The following is a 19,538-nucleotide window of genomic DNA, read 5'->3' on the forward strand; positions in this document are numbered from 1 at the left end:
AGTTCCCTGCTTAGGATATAGTGGGACAAATTCCTCCTATCATGGGCAGTTGTGGGTGTAGTCTACTTTTTGCCCAAAGTCCACTTGGATAAGTTCCAGCTCTCCATAAACCTGAAGAGGAGACGCAGAATAGAAAAGACATATAGCTTTGTATGTCAGCTCAGATTTTGAGGAAACAAGCTTTTATCAAAGTGTAGAGACAATCATGACAGTTTCCATCAGCAAAAATCTAATGAAGGGATCTCCTTCAGTGAAATGACATGACATCATTGCAGGTATTATTAGAGGAGGAAAGGACAGCCCACCACTATCTGCTATAAATATTCTCTCCGTACCTCCCAGCCCCAGCAAAGGTTTCAAATTGTATTTGAAGGGCTAAGTTGAAAGTAGCAAGATATATTGCCCTTGTTTCTGCCGAGTCTGTTGTTGAAGAACAGAAGTTGTTTCTTTTCGATTGAGCTTAACTAGCAAACTGCAACCAGCAACTAAACAACTGGAAAGGTGTGTGCATTCTTTCATACACTTCAAATGTTGCTTTAATTTGCAATATGAGGAATTCAAACTGAGCATTTGTTGTCTTGCCTCAAGTCAATTGATGTGGCAAACATGGACAACATGTGGGAGAAGCAAAGACGCTACTCTGCTCCGACGAGCCGCCCAAGTTGGACGAGCATCCCCCGAGCCGCCACCACCACCGTCCGCCTTCATGAACCCAAACCTCAAGCTCCCAAGACGCCGGTTCCGATCCGCCCTCCCGGCCCGCGACCTCCATCTCTCAAACAGGACTCAAAAGTCAGTTTGACTGGCGATCCTCCGACCAAGACAATCATGAGGAGACGAGCTCGGTCTCTTTGTTCGCCAGCAGAAAGGAGGATGGAGCTCAGGAGCCAGCAGGTTCGCTTTGTGGACGCCCTGGGCCTCGATTTGGAGGAAGTGAAAGTGTTCCAAAAGAAAGAACGACCCCTGATACCCCAGCATGTCATGTTCAGACTACTGATGAGCTCTGAGAGGGCCTTCGGGAAATGTTTGGAGTTGTCGCTGCCTCACTTTAAACCCTGCTTCCCCGAGAACATGGGAGCTCAAGACGACTTCCTGAAGCGTGTGCGTGCACAGGTCGTGTGTCTGGAGCAAGTTTCGTGCTCAGAGCTGGGTATAGCAGGCACTGTCCAAGTACTTAATTTAGACTACGAGAAAAAGGTCACAGTTCACTACTCTTTTACCAACTGGAGAACATCCACCGACACAACGGCCTCGTGGGCTTCAAGCGGGGCAGATGGGGAACACGATGCTCCGGGGACGGACGTCTTCAGATTCCGTCTGCCGGTGCCGCCTTTCATTTTGCTGCCAGGAGCTTTATTGGAATTTGCTATCTGCTATCACGTTAAAGGCTCAAATTATTGGGATAACAACAATGGGAGCAATTACAAACTGACGTGTCACAGCTATAAGGTGACTGTTCCAAAGGAATGCGAGGACAGCATGCTGCATTTTACCTAAGTGACCACACGAGGACGCTATTGCGCATGTAAGCAACTGTTGCAATGGTTTCGCAATGTAGTGATCCAAATTACTTTTCTAAGCTGCATTTTGACGAAAACATTTCCATTGGAGGCTGCTGAATAAATTATTATTATTTCGTTATTTTAGTTGACTGCAGTGTAGTGAATGTTTTTTTTTTTTTTTAGATTGATTGTAAATCTAATGTCCTTACACAATGAGCACCTTATTTGTTTGACCAAAACGGCTTCAACCGTAATTCTTTCTTCTGGACCTTGTTTGGTGTCAGAGGTGTGATCACATGGGACCGGGGCCAGCAAAGTGCCTGGCATGTTGCAGCCTTTGGCTCCCAGGTGGTATTTTCCGATCTGAACTTGTAACCTGATTTAAACTTGGCATATCGTTCATGTCATACAGCGTGTGGTGCTAACAATAAATCGGTGGTATGATATACTGAAGTATAAATGCATAAATTATATAACACAAATATTATTGCTACGTTATGCATGTGCATGGACAAGCTTCCTAAGCACACTGGAAAAAATATAGAAAATGCAAAGAAATATTCTGTCATATCATCTCTTCATTGCTAAATTGGATCATTACAACAATGTGAATGAATAATAAAAGTTCAACCCAAGCCGCCATCTGTACTCATTCTATTGCCAAGAGAATGCTGTGATTCACACAAGACGTTTGTTGATGTCAAATATGAAGCAAAAAAAAAAACTGCTCAGCCAATTGAAAGTACCCAACCATGATGTTACCATACATGGTTTCTCAGCATGTGATGTGATTACTGTTTTAGTTTTGAACTCTGAAATTAGTTCATGATTCGGAGCTTTTCTTTTAAGACATTTTCAACTCACACTTAGTGCAATGGCGCATTTGAATCTATGAGTGGAGAGATGAACACACTTTTTTTTTTTTTTACAAATTGAAAACCTGTATTGTGCAGACAATAAATAGTGCTTACAAAGGGAGGTTGTCTTGTACACAGACAAGGTTTTTGATTAAGAACATTGACGCTGTCGATATGAAACTCATCATCAACTGAACCAGTGAGAGTCACACGCAGGACTGGGAGGTGAAGTCTCAAACAACAGTGGAATCGGGCCACTGGGCCACATGCACCTTCCTCCATGGCATTGCAAAGAAGGATTTTAAAAGAGTCGCTTTACAAAAAAAAAAAAAAGTCTCTGAGAGCGTGGATCTTCTTTTTCCCCTGACAAGGTCACATGAATGTCCGTGAGATGCTCCTGTGAGTAGACTGTGTGTGGTGTGGTCTACTCGCGGCTCCGTTTCTAGAGACATAGCCTCTAAGGTTTGCTGGACCCAAATATCAGGACACCCACTCACTGTGGGCCGGTACACTGGAAGACTCTGTGCAAGGTCTTCACTGACTCAACCAAATATCAGCAAGTCTTCACAGAAGAAACCTTGCTAAGGCCGGTGGAACCTGCAGATGGGACAAAGAAGAAAAAAGGAGCATGAGTAGGGGTTGATATATTCTCCTCGCGGGCTTTCATCAATCAGGAGCTCTATTATTAGCTCCGACGACTCGTGAAGCAGCCACTGGCTTTGCTCAAGACAGGGGACTTGCGTAAGCACAAGCCCAAATAACCCAGCACCGGAGATTCGGTCCTGAACAAGCAAAATGTGAGCTAAAGATGTGACCTCTTCATAGCAGCGGAGAGGGAGAGCGGAAAAACACACACACAACTTTTACAGCTCAACTGAATGTAGCACAAAGGCACGTACTGGCTGATATGAAGAAGCACCTTGAAGATAAAGATAAAGCGCAAGAGCACTGACACACAAACCTTGTCAGGTGTTTGCTGGAAGAATGAACCTCCATCTCCGTACTTTTGAACTCGTTCAGTTCTTTACGGATGGCCGCCTGCACAACAAAAACGACGTTCATGCATGCTTGCCTTAATTAACACATTATGCAATGGCAACAATAAGGCTTTGCAAAATCAACTAAAATCATGTCCTAAAAAACGAACTAAACTCATTAATGGATAGATATTCAGAAACCTTTTCATTAAAAATTTGCAAATGAAATAAATAAATAAAAGTTTTATTTATAAGGCTAAGGTGTTTTTCAAATTCTAACCAAATATATTTGTACACTGTGGTCATTTTATTTCATTAAAATGTCCTTTCAGTATAATATTGTTTGCATTTTTTGAAAGCATTTCCTTTTTTCAACATGTGCAAATTATAGTTGCAATGATGGACATGATCTACTTGTAGTAGGCCTTCAACATGAAAGGAAAGTCATCTCAGGAAATATGCTTGAGGGTTTTCCAGCTACCTTGTCGGCAGCTGACAGTCGGGTCCAGGGCTTGTCTGCCCGTCTGTCGTAGTCCTGAGCTTTGGCCACTTCCACATAGTCACTGAAACGAATGAGAATCTTTCTGTCTCGCAGTTCATCCACTGTCGGTCGTTGATTGAGCTGTACAAGAAAAAAGAAGATCGAGTCAATGTCGTTACGGATGGCCTGGACCGTGCTAACCAAATTGCAGCTGCACACCTTTCTGTTCAGCCGTTGCTTTATTTCTCGCCTCTCCTCTTGTTCACTCTGGTCATTTCTTTCTGTTGATAAGACAGACAAAGTGAAATAAGGACAACAGATCTGACTCAAGTATGGGAACTTCAGCTTCAGCTACTAGTTGTAATTATGCAACTGCTCAAATAAACGACAACTGGAGTGAAACAATTTGAACATGCATGGGAGCAAAAGCATTTAGTTTGCCAACCTTTCTTTTGTTGCTAAACAACAGCTCAAATTTTGCATTACAATGTGTTGGAGATGTCATTGAGGCACGTGCCATTAGGTTCAGTGCAGTAATCTGGTGTTAGAAGGACAAAAAAGCTTGGATGGCACGAGCAGCTGCTCACAGTACATCCCCAGAAGTCATTCCAAATATAATTGTGATTCTTATGGGACAGTCATTTTGAAAAGAAAAAAAAAAGTCCAAAATGCAACTGAAAAAATGCTCAACCTCAGCAGGTTAAGTAGGATGTGAAGTTTTCATTCCGACATGACCAAATAGACTTTGAATGGATTTTTTAAACTTACGCTTCAAAATGTTCCGACTCTCCAGCTCCTCCACCGCGGGCCGCTGGCTCAGTCTCCTGCGGAAAAACACCAGAATCACGTTCTGGACCATTTTGGTTTCTTTGGCTCTCAGTTCCACCAGCACTTGGGGTGCGCGTGTCTCCTGTGCGCACAGCTCCAAAAGGCGCACATCCACCTCACTTGGCTCTTGAGGTGTTTAAAAATCCACATCGGAACAAATTCTGAAAACGCCTTTCGGGTTGCCCGTCCAATTCACACCCGAAAAAAAAAAAAAAAACACTTTGATGCCCTTCCAAAAAAATAAGTTTCAACCAGCATCCCATAAACTTGAGCAAAGTGGAAGTTGTTTTCCAGAGGATGCTCACGCGTTGAGAGCGGAGTGCGAGAGCGCAGCACACACCGCCCTCCTTTGTAGCACACTGCGAAGGGGTGGGACACGCGCACACGCGTGCGTGCGCGCGCACACACGCATGCACATGCTCTCCTTTGGGCAGTGCATTATAGAACTAATCAATAGATGCCAAAGGCACCATAAGGGGACGGGGCGGGGGTGGACTCTCGTTTTCCAGTATAGACATTTTCTTCATGTGCCGAGCAAGCGATTTAAAAATCGCGTTCCAACTCGCTGCGCGTCAGTATGTCAGAGATCATGTCAAGAAAACAAAGTGATAGACATTGTTAACGTGACCTTTCAACAAACCCCAATCTATCGCGAATCACGTGTCAGCATTCCACATCACCTGAACTTTGCACACAACGCACGAGATTAACCTATTGCTGCATTGAAAATAGATCACCAGGTAAATATGTGTAATAATAATAATAATAATTATAATAAATTGAGTTTTTGGGGCCGTAACATGGTATTTCTAACATTTAAGGGCAATTTAAAGTTTTGGATTTTCAGCATATTTTTAGATAGTGGGAGGACATGCAAACTTCATGTAGATAGGCCAAAGCCGGGTTTGGACCACGGAACTTCTTGTTTATGGAATGCTAGCCACTACCTTAGCATGCTTCCGCACATTCTCATCTTTATTAAAATGGGAAGAAATGATGTGTGATTTACAACAAAGCATGCAGGACAAGCAAGACTGCATGTGCTCGTAACTTTGCATGTGCGTCTTAAGTGAAGTAAAATCTTTAAAGACAAACACGTTTCTCTCAATTTCACATGGTTATTTGACCCCGGGGTATCATCAGAAGGGTTGGGCGGTGGGCAAGATGACGATTGTGAGGCCCAATGACGAAAACGAGGCGCTGGATTGTATTTCCAATAAACGTAATTGACATGGAGAAGTGATATGCTGCCCTGATGAGAGCAAGCGTATTTATGTTTGTTCCGGTGCCATCACCAGACTGTTTAAGTACGTATTCGTGATTACATTCAAACAAATTCACAGATGTGACTTCAGCTCACGAGTTATTTTTTCCACAGTTCCAACAAGAGAGGCACAGCACCTTGAACAAATACCTAAAATAGGCTTTTGAGGGCTCAGCTGTGACCGGGACCACTGTGGGCTTACAGAACACACCCACAGTCAAAACATATTGAACGGCGCCATGCTATAGTAGGATATGTGGTCAGCGACCGCATTAGGCTCATTTAATCACTAATCCGCCCTAAAAAAAATTGTCATTCTTTATATTCCATTACTCTATGTGAATATAGAAGGAAAAACCAACCTAAAACACAACAAGACCGAGTCAGACTGCTTCTGTTGCTTCAAATGACTTTAGCGGGACTTTTGGTCCCGAGCTCCTGCAGTGCGTGCCTCGGAAGTGCTCAGCCAGTCAGCTTGGTCAGAGGTAAAAGCTCCCCGTTTGTTAAACGGACTCACCAGCATGTCAAAGGAATGAGCTGCCTCAAAGGGCAAGGGCTGATGCGAATGTCAGGTCGTTGCCAGCGGAGGAGACAAGAGGATGATTCGGACGGCCGTTGCCCACTGAGGTGTGTGCTAATGCTTCCCTCGCTCTTTCCTCTTCACTGGCACGGCCTGAGGACAGTGGGCTTGGATGCAGCTGAGTCCAGTTATCCCAGACCAGACTTTGACATGCAGGGTGCGAGGGGTGGGGGTGTCGTTTGGATTGAGATGCCAGGAAAAATTAAGGAAAGCTCCTGCATCAAAACTAAACCCACACGCCAAGTCTGTTGACCCGCAAGTCTCGGAAGTAGCGTATGAGTGTGTTTGCGGGAAATGGCGCTTTGCTGCAACTTCTGTTTCATCATCACACACTGGAATCTTCCTGGAGTTCACTCTCTCCCAAAGGTCTCCCGCGTGACATGAAGAGGACACATTCAAAGAAGCCACACGTGAAATATACAGATCGGTTGTCCCGCCGGGCTTGGATGTTTTGCCCTTTGGCACAGGAGCACGGATGGCATGGGGAATCCCCCGGTGGGCTCTGCGGGATCGGCTGGGAGCAAAATGTGAGGAAGGTGACTTCAAACAGCCGTGTTCAGCTTTGAGCACGTGCTCGGGTTATGACACAAACGTGTCGCGTTAAGGTCAGTTCATCACCAACTGAACGTGCATAGCTACTTCGACTAAACTCAACCAGAATGGTAAAAGGTGTCCAAATTAGCCCCTTATCTCAATCAGTGTTTCCGCCTGAGGTCCAACTCTTAATTTGGCACACGGGGAAGCTACTGGAAGAAAAAGAAAATGGCACTGAGTGGGTGCAGACGCTTTCAGACTTTTGACATTTCAATTAGATGGTACTTGAAGCTGGAAGCCATAAAAAAACGATTGTATAACATTAATTACTACATGCGGGGACGAGTCGGTCTGTTGAGGTGACAACGTGTAATTTGGAGTTGTTTTTTTTTCATGCAGTATGTGCGGGATATGTCATCCGGCGACTACGCCTCTCCAAGTGTATTTCACGAGCAGGCACCTACCCAACGGTGATTCTGCGACAAAATTTGAGACAAAGACAATCTCAATCAAGCAAGTGTCTTCATCTGATTAGAAAAAAAAATCGGACTTTGACGCTTCCGACCTAAGTTGACCTCAAGAGACACAAGCGAGATGTCGTTTTGGTTGTGCCTCGTCTTCACAACACCTACGCAAAGTTGCGCTGTGCGTTGGTGGATAAGAATCAAAGCAATTCCAAATCCCCCACTGGGCCCAACAAAGATAGCCACGGTGCACTCAGCTGTCATGTGGCCAGTCGGTGCATTTACTTTATTCACGGGTGGCAGCTGTCATTATCGAAACATGACCAGATATTTTTGCCTGAAACACACGTCAGATTTCATGCTGCTGTTTTTGTCGGCAGTCACATGATCAACAAAGCGAGCCGGTTCCGTGCCATTTGAACATGTTGTTCTCTAAATGATGCGTGGACCTCCAGATTTGACTAGAACAGAATATCAATCACGCCATTACCAGGCTGGCCCATTTCCTGCAAGTCTTGGTAACATAGGATGAATGAATGGCGCCATTTCTCATCATGTGAGCGGATCTCTGCAGGAGCCTTTTAATGGAACAGCGAGAGTTCAATCAGAGGGGAAACGGGCCAGTAGCTTGCAATCTCCCATCAGCAGGGAACAGGCCCAGAGGTGAGGTAAGAGCTGGGCTGTTACGTACATAGGGCATCGATTATGGCCAGTGCCTCTGCAGCCTTTGTCTAAATTTAGAAACAGAGGGTTCCCTGCGCTTCTGCACGATTGCAAGCTGTCCTGCTGCTCCGCTTTCAGCTGCAAAGTGCAAAGTGGTGAATATCAATGCAGCACACCAAATTGCGATTGTTCCATCTGTGATGTTGGTCAAGGCGAGCACGTCAGCAAGATCACGTTGAGCAACGTGAGCGTGATTCATTCATCATGTGCGCAGTCCTCGGAACACGGAGGATGCTTTTTTGTTGTTGTTGCTCGGGCAATGAGCACACGGCCGGCAGGACAGACCAGCGGGCAGATGGCGCAGCCACCCGACACAAAAGCATGCCTCAGCTGTCCTCCGCTCTGTCTCAGTTGATGTTGACGGTTTGCGGAGCGCTCACTCTTGCTGCCAGTCACGGTCGGCACCGAGACGCTAGCACGACATCCAAAACGCGACCAAACTATTGTCGGTAGAACACCTCCTGCCTCCAAAGATTTTCCGAGCGGTGCGAATTTTCACATTGTCATCTTTGCAATCTGGAATCTGCTTTGTAAATTAACATACGGGCGTTATATTCACCGTGTTACCAAATGTTACGTAACATCCCGCGTTCCTCACCTTTCATTTAGAATTGTGCATCCGTATGTGGATGTTTTGCACAATGCAACGGCTTTATTCAAACCTTTGAATGAAATTTGATGGCAGACAATAAAATGACAGTATTGTCAGCTGCGGGGAAGCGATTCCGACCTTTGACCTTTAAGCATCATTATGCAAACGATACATAACCCGGTTGCCCACTGGCGCACTTTCCCCTCGCAATTGATTATTTCCTCTTTATGCAAGAGTTATTTACACGCATTGTCTGTAGTGACTGGCAATGTAGTTGCGCTACAATGTGCTTTCCCGCTGTTACCAAATTGCTTTGGTGACAATAATCTCAACGTAATTACGAGATGCATAATGGCTATTAAAAGAGTGATGCTGTTCACGTGTGTGGGTAGGGAGCACATGGAACGAGCACGTCACAGGCATCAGATGCACACGCATTTCTTGGCGGCATCCAGATGGACACCTAGCTGTGAAATGCCTCGGCTGAGGGTGTGTGAACACGCCACACAGAGATGTGCGCTGCCAGGCCTCCTTGGACAAATTCACAGGTACTATTTGTTAGCAATGTCAATCATGTCTCAAGTTATTTATGTGCAGTGAGGAGTCTGCTTTTTTTCCAGGTAACACTAATGCCTTTCCTGGTTTTACATCAATCACTAGCACTGAGCTTTCATTGTAAGAACATGTCTTCAGGTTTTAGACACAGAGCAGCTCTGCTCAATGTTTTCATTACGTAAGATGTGTCAAAAGGTCTGCTTTGAGAGGGAAAAAAATAGGTCAATTTTTGAAGATGATAAGTGGCGGCTTTAATGTTTTGCGACGTGCTGGCCCACATATGTTCGATATTGCTGAGCCTTTACATGGCAAAGCATTTGAGTAAAAGTAGGGACATAGGGAGGGGTCACAAATCGTGTCGGAGTGTTTCAAACAGCTGATGTTCTTCCCGCTCGGTGAATCTAGGTGTAAATGTGAGTGTGTTCGTCTCTATGCGCCCTGCAACTGACTTGCGGCTGTTTCAACTTCAATCAGCGGCAGAAAGCAGGTCAAACGTAAACAAATGTGCTCTTCAGAGAAAAGAGCTCGTGAACATTTGACTTTCAGCCTTGGCTTTTGATTTCCTGATGAACCAAAGGCATAAAAAAAAAAGAGAAATCATTTGCTGTGTCCATATTGTTATGATCAAATATTGGTAGTGGGAAAGATGCTTTACTGCTCCATCCAGAGCATTTGGTGCGGTCCCCCTTCCGGGGCATTGCGTAACCCTCCGAGCACGCACTGTACTACTCGCTAACAAACTAACCTGATTCGACTGCAAATCCTATTAAAGTCTCCATACCAACAGCGTACTGACATTTAGGTTGCGTTCCTGGAGTTCTGAAAATCCTCTTGTACCCACCACAACCTTTGACCCCAAAAAAATAATACACGACACAATGTGAACCTTTGTTGGGAATTAGAACTAATCGCTGATAGCTTATTATGCAATTAACCTTTTGCCGTGTAGATCAAATTCAAACAAATGGTTTCACTTTCACTTAAGGAAAGCCGGGGAAAATATGTCATCAGGTCCATAAGCATTTGGGTTGATTGTTTTTTGATTTTACGTCCGGACACTACCATAATGAATCTGAAATGAGGACCTCAGGAAGACTAGCGAGCTCTTTGTGGAAGGTAATACAGAATGCAGAAGTATATGATGATCCACACAGGGGCGAGGAGATGATGGGCCACACAAAAACACTCACTTGGCCAGCTTCATCTCGATCTGCTGACGGATGGCCTGGCGCTCCTGGTCACTGCGCACAGGGAAGATGTTGCGGTCCTCCAGCTCCTGCTTGCTGGGTCGGTTCCGGAGCTTCACAGCCAACAGCTCCTTCCTCATCCTGCGTGGAAGGGTCCCTGTCCACACATCAACAACAAATTCAGATGTCATCACAACAACGGAATTACGAATGACAAGACCCCCCCCACCCCCTGTTGGCACGACTTTATTTAAGTGCACATCAATGGCTGCTGACAACAGAGGGCGCTCTATTCCTTTTTCTCAAAGCCTTGAAGCTTTAAATGCAATTGTGGAAGTTGAGCTAGAAATATGACATCCCCGAATTAATTACAATAAGTGAACCTACAAAAAGTGAACCGCAAGGGACCTCTGTAAATGAACAATTAAATATGAACTCTGTAAATCAGCCCTCATTGTCCTTCATTCTGAATGTTACAGAAGAATGAATCCATTTACATAAATTAATTGTGTGGCTTTTTAATTTAGCGTCACCGCTTAAGTGGCGCTCTCTTGCCGATTCCACTTGGACTTCCTCCCACAGCATTATGGGTCAAAGCAGTGAGTCACTCTGCATGAAAACCTACAAGAGGGTAGGCCGCTGTTTTTTTCTTCCACAGCCTCAGGTTGTTTGTAAAGCCCCTCGCTGACTGTTCGTCTTTAAAATCGCATCAGTCGTAACTTGGTAGCTGACTGACCTCCCATTGGCCTCGACGTCATAAAACGTAAAGATGATGGATATCATACTGCATGCAACTGTAACAGTCTCATGTCACAAGTATGACTCGCATGTTGAGTGTGTGCACAGCTAACCTACATCACCAGTGAAAAATTAGGCCACCACAACAGATGTTGGCAGGCCACTGAAACTCAACATGAGTAAGTCATCGGATGCACTTGGTGTAAATACTGGAAACATCAGCAGAGATTATGTCCAATGACGGCGTGTCGGGCGTGAGCCGGCTTTGTACGTACACGACTGGATTAACAAGAAGCCCTGTCTGGAGCGAGGGGGCATACCAGAGATCACTGACTCGTTCCAGCTGTCCTGGTCACTCAAGTAGTCATCCAGACGCCGGTTCTCCTTGTTCTCGTCAGACTGCTTCTTGGTCTCGGGCTCTCCGGCAGGCTCCCTCTCTGTGCTGGAGGTGCGGGACAGGCGGGCATCTAGTCTGCGTTTGGGAGATGGACGCACATTCTTCATTTGGAAGCTGACGTCAAACACAAAATGACAACATCAAGAGGGATTACTGAGAAGTGTCATTTAAAAAGGATCCAAATTAGTTTGATCGCTTTTTAGGGTGAATCATTGCACTGCTTTAACAGTATATAACATTAATGGTTTATTGTAAAAGTGAAAATATAATTCAGTAGATTAGATAAAATGGTGAATTTATTGTGTTAAATGTGTGAATGAGCTAAATGGAGGGCAAGTGAATGGACAGAGTTGTCGAGGTCAAAGGTCAGATCATAAAAGACATGCTCTAGATTTACAATCTGTGTTGGAAGTTTAAAGATTATTTACATGTCAAGCGCAGACACTATCTTTGACACAATTCACAATGTAGTTCAAGCAAATTAGGTCAATAGTCAAACTATAACATACGGAACATTTTATGGGTAATAATAAATAATAAATCACTGAGAGTGAGATATTCATTTCCAGGCGTTAACTTAACAGCGTGCGCCTGAAATAAAATACTCAATTCAATTCAATTTTCATGACTTATATTTTATGAATGTCTTTCTGTATAAGCGCAATATAATACAGTTTCCTCCAACCTGTCCTGCCTATGCTTGGTAGCCAGCGCCCGGTGCAGTTCCTCGATGATGCAGCTGGGAGGCAGTTGCGAATGCAGGGTGCCAAGATGGGGGGAGCCGGTCGGGGTGGACATGCGGCCTCTCAATAGTGAGCTATGGGGGTCTTTGGGGAGTGTGAAATTCCTGGGCAAGGTGGCTGGAGATTTTTTGACTCGCACCGGCGGCGCACCTGAGAAGGGGACGGATGTGGGTGTGACGCGAACACGCAGGGAAGCCCAAAGCTCATTTTTACCATGATGTCAACTCACCATCGAGACTGCCCAGTCTGGTAAGCACTTTGACTTTCAGGTTGGGTCCTGGAGGGGTGCTGGCACGTCTCTGAGGGTGGGCTACTTCCTTTTTGCAGTCAGAGGCTTCCACCTTGGAAGGCTCATCACGTGGGTCTCCGTTTTCACCCTGACTGGGATCTCCCACTATCTTGCAATCCTCCATCATATTTTGCACTAAGTGTGGCAAGCTGAATTCTGGAGTTCCATTTGAAATGCGTCTGTTTCCACCTAGAGGACATAATTGGTAACTACGTATGTCAACCATTCATCTAATTTCAGGCCAGGCTAAAATATTTATCTTACAACCCTTGCGTCTCTCTGTTCGTCTTTATGATGCAGTGGTCCCTCAAATGTTTTACCTGTTGAAGTCTCGAGATCGTGGTCTTCAGTGGTGCCGGCCAGAAACGGTGCGGGCTCCTCATCTCTCTCATCTCCATCCGAGTGGTCCTGAGTGTCCTGGTCTTCACTGTTGCCGCCGCAAGCAAGGTCTGAATCTGCATGCAAGAATGACTTTTGATGCATGCTGACATCATACGGCAAAAGAGAGCAACTGTATTTACCTGCAATAACCTTCAACGTGTGAGTATGTACGTATATGCATGCGAGCATGTGTGTGTGCATGTGTTTGTGGGGGAGGGTGTCTCTCATTTTTGCACCTGTCTCCATCTTTCCGGGATTCTGTTTGAGGGGGGTGTCTCGCTTCTGTCCCACAGCTGCTTTTTTCTCCATCGCTGCAAAATAAACCACTCGTCAAACACGTGCAAGTCCATTTCAAGTATTATTACCACCTCAGATTGGTCATCACTGATGATCTGCACTCAACTCACCGATCGAGGGCTTCAGCTTCTCGTTTTTCTTTTTCCTCCACTTCCATGGCTTGAAGATACGTCCCAGGTTGGCCAGCTTGCTGTTGCGCCGTACGGGAGGCGTACGAACCCCTGAGACCAGGCAGCCGGACTGCAGCACCCTCTGTTGGTCCATCACATCTTCAAGATAAGAGCAGACAGAGGAGCTCTAAAATCAGACCCGGGGCTTTTCTTATTCTTCTCACTTCTAACACAATTGGCTGCAAGCTCATCACGTGAGTGCCGTGTATGTGGGTCACAGGCGCTACATGCTAAACAGATTCTAGTCTAAATTTGGAAACGACGCTAAGGAAGTGGGGAAAGACAGAGAATTGCATTGTTTATGTGAGGGAGGGATGGTTTGAGGAAGGGGCGTAGCCATCAATTCAAAAGTCAAGTTGTCTACCTCATCAACAAGGTCACAAAGGCCAGAAAGAACCCTTTGCCACAAATCCGTCACAGATATCATATCACTGAACATTCTAATAGAGACCAAATTTGTGTTTGAGATCATTCTGGAGATAAAATGGATGTTCGCAATGATATCTATCAATCAAGTGATGTCCGAAGTAGATCCCCAACGGCTGCGCCACGCAAGGGGATCGATCACGGTGATGATGGCTACTGCGGGGAACACAGGTGAGAACAATGTTGCTTCGAGAACCGACAGAAATAGGCACTCCTACACAGTCTGGCGCTGACACCTCAGGGAGCTTACAGCTGAGTCGTGGGCTGCGCAAGTAGCGCTCTATGAATTCTTCTTCATTTCTACAGCAACGACTTCTAAATCCACAAAAGCCGGCTTGTTCCTCCCCTAAGAAATCAATCCAGCATATATACTCGCCATCCCCAGCCACATAAGAATTTCCGAAAGTGCATTGCTGGAATGTGCAACATTCAATTGCAATATCAAATAATGAAGTATCAAATATCTCCCTTATTATCATGCAAACATGCAAGCTACTGACAGTTCCAGCTGTTCCATCTGCTTACTGAAGCAAAAAAATTGGCTGCATTTAAAAACTCACAAGATGAAAAACTCAACATCAACCGCCAGTATTTATCTCAGCTCTTCAGGCATCAAATAAATGCTTCCACTCTCTGTCACGCTAAAAAGCTCCTTGACCACCAACAATCAGAAAAGCAGGTCAACTGCCCAAGTAATGTTCGGCTCCATAAGATGGAATTCAGGTCAAGCGTGCAGTTGCTATCACAGCACGCATGGGGTCAGGCTACCGTTGCCATGGTTACCACGCGGGATGCTGCAGCAGAAAAGGCCCTGGGAGGTAGAGAATCACCACAGCATGAGGAATAGGGAGTTGCTGGGTGGATGGAAAGGCTGTTGCTACACAGAGGGACAGAAAGCTGCAGCCAATCACAGCTCAGTGTATTATTATGCATAATGTAAGCCACTGTATTTTTAATTTGCAACTTATCTTGAAATATTTATCCGCTTGTATTTTTCTTGGGCGCACAGAGGAGAAATAAAAGGCCATTCAAGAAAACAGAACGAGTAGTACTTCTGTCCATCCATCACATCACACATGCGCAATCCTGCATTCAGTGGTTTTGGATGATTGCTGCTCAAAACAAAAACAAGACCTACATTTCTTCAGTAAGAACATACATCCAAGATCAATTTTACAAAAACTCCATGATATTCATTGGTGAATGGCATAGAAAAATAATCTAAATACTTCCAACGGGCTACTATTTTGGTATGGAGCCAAGCAATTTCAATACGTTATGCGCAACTGTTTCGTTTGGTAAATTAAATACAATAACCTAAATATCAGTAACTGAAGACATTCTTTAAAAATGACACTCACGTGTGATCAAACGCCACCCTGCTCTCCTTTTTTGGCTCGAAGTGGTGGCGACATAAAATATAATTCCACCGTCTCCAAAAGGCAACGGATGAATGAAGCAATATCGCTGAAACGCGTGGAAAGCTGCTTTCACGGTGATGGGGGGTGGGCGCGCCATGTGGACCCCGCCCGGCCGGACGGATGAACGGGAGGAGGAGACTGAGGAGAGCATCGCGCACAAAAACCAACACGCGCACTCTTCAAGCGTTGATCGCTTGCTTTGCGCACTTATCGTAATTTGCAGACACCGTGCAATGTGGAGAAAATATACAAGACATATCTTTCACTTAACAACCAATTAATCAATCATAGGAGCTCCAAAATCGGTCCCTAAGTTAGAACGTGTCCTCAGGGTGCGTACTTTTCTGTGTGAACATTTTGAAAAAATGCTCTTGTGTGTGCAGAACGTTTGGACCGTGAAGACACGTGCAAAGCCCGAATGATGATCACGAAAGCTTAGAAAGACGAAGCATTCAGGATTGTCATTTCTGCCAAGCAGGTAAAATAGACATCTGTATCTATCTTTATTTCATTTTACTTTCAGTTCTGGTTGGTGGTAAGGCTTGGTGTTTGTCAGTAAAATACTGAGACGGGGTGATTTTACAAGCAAATAAAATATAATGAAAATTATTTAAAAAATAATAATGCAATTGCTAAATTAATTTCTACAATGCTCGATACACGCCGTTGGCATAGTCCACATGTTAACGGGGCATCGAATTTGTCTACCTGCACCTCGATCAAATGAACCAAAATCACTTTCCACTAACTGCTCCAATAGTTAGACGTGCTTCCAGCAGCCATATAAAGTTGTGTCCAATTTCAGCCATCATGTCAAAGAAAAACTATGCCTCTGACTTCGTTCTCTTTCACCTTGCGTCATAGTGAGATGTGTACACTTGTGAAAGCGTATCTAATGTTGTGGTCACTGATCGTTTTTAAACGAGCCTTCTGCGTTTGTGCGTACCTAATGATGAATTATTCAAACAACATTACTAGATGTGTAAACAAAAGCTTTGCGGTTGCTTATCGATCTTGTCAAGGGCCACTCAAACATTAACAGCCCGAAAGCTGAGTACAACACGGATGATAAAAGTCAACAGCTAGATTTCTCCTCTGGGATCCAAGCAGTAAGCAAAGAACATAAACAAAGCCGCAGACTACTCTGAACATGGATTTCATTCAATATTCACAAGGCGTGATTTAAAACCGTGTGCCAAAAGCTCCCAAGAAAAATTGACAACAGGGTCATAAAAACTCTACAAAGACTTAAGGATGAAGAACAATAAACTTTCAACATCCATTCATATGTTTTCTCTACGACCAGTGACATTATTCAAGCTGAAAATATAAACGTTATAAATCTAATGTAGTCAGTTTTCACTTTCCGTAGGCCCACCATGGTGAGAATGCAATATGATAAAATCCAGCATTTATCAGGAAGACTTAACAAACGGGAAGTGTACATGTTTTTCCTCATTCTGTTGACGCTGCTGTGAATTAAGTGTCACCGGTGTGGTCGTGTATCATCTTCACTGACACGATGGATGGTGGGTGTGTTGAGCCACCCGGGGGGAGGGGGGGTTCAAGGTAGTGGTGCAAAACTGTCATCAACTCAGCCCATTTGATTTACGCCAACTGTACATACATAGTTAAGGTTGCCAGGCATACTTGTGTGCCCTATAGAAGAAGCAGAAAAAAAATGCGTGTGCAATAGCGTTAGCTCATCTCTTGCCTTCACGATCTTGCCTCCCACATGGCTGACGTCTTAAATCAAGTCTTCCAGGATGCCCGTCAACTCGGTCACTGGGTCGATCTCACGTGCGCTTCCACTCTTGAGATTATTAATGGGGCAAACACGATTGCAATCCCAACAATGCAAATGCCAACGCATAAAAGTAAATGGCAGACATGCACATGTATGGGAAAATGAATTGTTGAAGCGTTAGGAGAGAAAAGTTTTGCATATGATGGTGTATGAGTTGCATATGTGCTTGTGTAATGTGTGTAGTGGGGGAGGGGGAAGACGCCATACCGTGACATGTGATTGCATGTCATTCCGTTCATACAATTACATCGCTGATTTAATTTGTACGGATGGCCGAGCAAATTAAAATGCACCATGGTGGTTTATTCTTGACAGCAATGACAATTTGTCAGTTTGAAGTATTGCTTTTTTTTCAGGGAACCAGTCAAATAAGTGCTGCAGAGAAAAATAAGAGCTACAGAAGTACTAGCTCCGAGCAGAGGTAACAGAAGGCCTGCACGGGACGTGTTTCTGCTTTATTATCTTCGACACTTTTCCTGCCCGAGTCATTAGCTTCCAGATGAAATTTGCTGCAGTTCTTCTGGAGGCTCTCGGCGAAGCTGATGTACAGTTAACGGAATGATATGAGCTTGCCAGTTTCAAATTATGTAACCAAGACAGCCCCCACAAAGTGTCAAGCACTGGATTCAAAATGGAGAGCACGGACAATATCTCATGTAAGCTACTTGAACATCCTCTGTTCTACGTTTCGGGGAACTGTGGATCCAGAAAAATATAAGAATAGATATTTCTATTGCTGGAGATTTCAAAATTCTCATTGAGACATACCACTGCCCACGGATTCCACCCCATAGGTGCTATTCATGCAGTTTGTGGACCTGCAGTTCCCAAAATGTCAGGGAAAGCTACAGATCAACTCCATTTGTTTTAATGGCACAAATTACAATTCTCATGTTGGGGCATTAACAACTGAGCTTTCTGTTTTGCGAGGTGTATTCTCTCGCAAAATGTCCTGTTTGTGGAACAAACACACTACAGCTCACATTTCGAATGCCAAGCGCTGCCTCCTGCCATTTATATCGCCATGGAAACTACCAGATACACAAGGAGCACACTCATCGGCCTCAACTCAACATGGAAGCCATATGTGATTGTTGATTTTGCTCCCAGTCTATAAATCATGCAACCCCCACCCAAAAAAACATTTGAATGATAATGATTTACATTCTGCACCATTATCATTATGACTCATGTGAAAGCTGCCTTACAATGGTGTTAAGGGAGAAAATAAGTTAACCAATGGAAGCGAGAGCTCAGCTGGGGAAACATGAAGGATGCTATAATAACCATTGTTATAGATGTGACTTTGACCTGCGACCTCATGCATTCCTGCATCACTACAAGGAAAAATCGGTCCAGATTTAACCGGATGGTCTCATACAAGTCGGACAGCACCTGGTCATTTTCAGCAAAGTATAGTATTGCTATGCTGCAAATTGCATCATCGAACTGAGAAAGCAAAGGGGGGTATAATGCCGGGTAGGACGTGACGCATGTTCTCCAGGGAGAGTCAGTCGCTGTGATTTGATGCGGTCGACGTGTCGACGCACTGCAAATGATCCTCGACGTTAATTGGTAACATTTCCTAACCAAGCTGCTTATGAATGAGCAAGCGGATAAACCGTATACGCGAGTGCCCCCCTTCTCTTCTTACCTGCTTGGTGCGCCTCACCCAGGCGGACCTCGGTGCTGCTGCTCGGGTCACTCTGAGATCTCCCTCGCTGTAAGACGCAATCATCTTCCTGGCAGTCCGACGATGCCATGATGAAGAGAATAAACACAAGGCAAAGCCAACAGTCGTGCCCACTGCCGGCCAAGGTGACTGGCCGGCAAGTGGCGCAGACGATGCGATAACGCAGCTGGACTGGTGCGATGCGATGCTGCGGCTTCTGCGGGTCCTCGCTGAGAAGCAGCGCGGAGGAAAGTCATCACGCGCGTCGCATATCACGCCGCCTTTAAGTAACACTCGTACAGCCGCAGCAATTTCACAGTTAACCACTTCTTGACAACATTACACATTCTGTCCAGAGTGGAGCACAGACTAGCTTTCTTCCATGTTTTGCATGTTTGTGGAAAAATATTGTGGAGATCTTGGGCCAAAAACAAAGGAGCCACTATTAGATTTTACTTTTGTAGACATTGCCAAGGATGTTTGATGTTTTCCTCAGAGGGCCTATATGACAGTGAAAATAGCTTATTGCATATTACTTGCACAGCGCAAATGTAGCGGCTTTTTGCGCTGAGGACGCCAATACCGAATAACTACATGCCGACGCCGGTCCCAAGTTCGCATGTGATATGTCAGAACCAGGAACGCGATCCTCT

General features: G+C 44.9%; 2 protein-coding genes across 4 annotated transcripts; one reads left to right on the forward strand and one right to left on the reverse strand.

Annotated features, from left to right (window-relative positions):
• Positions 1 to 96: 96 nt before the first annotated feature.
• ppp1r3db (protein phosphatase 1, regulatory subunit 3Db) lies at positions 97 to 2,137 on the forward strand. The gene is made up of 2 exons (XM_049732596.2): positions 97 to 501; positions 589 to 2,137. Exon 2 carries the CDS (start codon positions 607 to 609, stop codon positions 1,495 to 1,497), a length of 891 nt encoding a protein of 296 aa, XP_049588553.1. The 5' UTR covers positions 97 to 501; positions 589 to 606; the 3' UTR covers positions 1,498 to 2,137.
• On the reverse strand, positions 2,063 to 19,141 carry phactr3b (phosphatase and actin regulator 3b). Of its 3 annotated transcripts, none has more exons than XM_049732587.2 (13): positions 18,868 to 19,141; positions 13,500 to 13,658; positions 13,329 to 13,403; positions 13,032 to 13,166; positions 12,652 to 12,900; positions 12,365 to 12,572; positions 11,603 to 11,793; positions 10,548 to 10,701; positions 4,586 to 4,641; positions 4,037 to 4,098; positions 3,818 to 3,958; positions 3,321 to 3,397; positions 2,063 to 2,956 (listed from the first exon to the last, which is right to left on the reverse strand). In XM_049732587.2, exons 1-13 carry the CDS (start codon positions 18,974 to 18,976, stop codon positions 2,941 to 2,943), a joined length of 1,632 nt encoding a protein of 543 aa, XP_049588544.1. In that variant the 5' UTR covers positions 18,977 to 19,141; the 3' UTR covers positions 2,063 to 2,940. The 3 variants fall into 3 exon arrangements, with proteins under 3 accessions (XP_049588544.1, XP_049588543.1, XP_049588542.1); XM_049732586.2 differs by lacking the exon at positions 18,868 to 19,141 and adding an exon at positions 15,347 to 15,518 and having other exon boundaries at positions 11,603 to 11,754; XM_049732585.2 differs by lacking the exon at positions 18,868 to 19,141 and adding an exon at positions 15,347 to 15,518.
• Between the last annotated feature and the right edge of the window lie 397 nt (positions 19,142 to 19,538).

This window comes from Syngnathus scovelli, chromosome 11 (assembly GCF_024217435.2).
Source record: "Syngnathus scovelli strain Florida chromosome 11, RoL_Ssco_1.2, whole genome shotgun sequence".
Taxonomy (NCBI): Eukaryota; Metazoa; Chordata; class Actinopteri; order Syngnathiformes; family Syngnathidae; genus Syngnathus; species Syngnathus scovelli.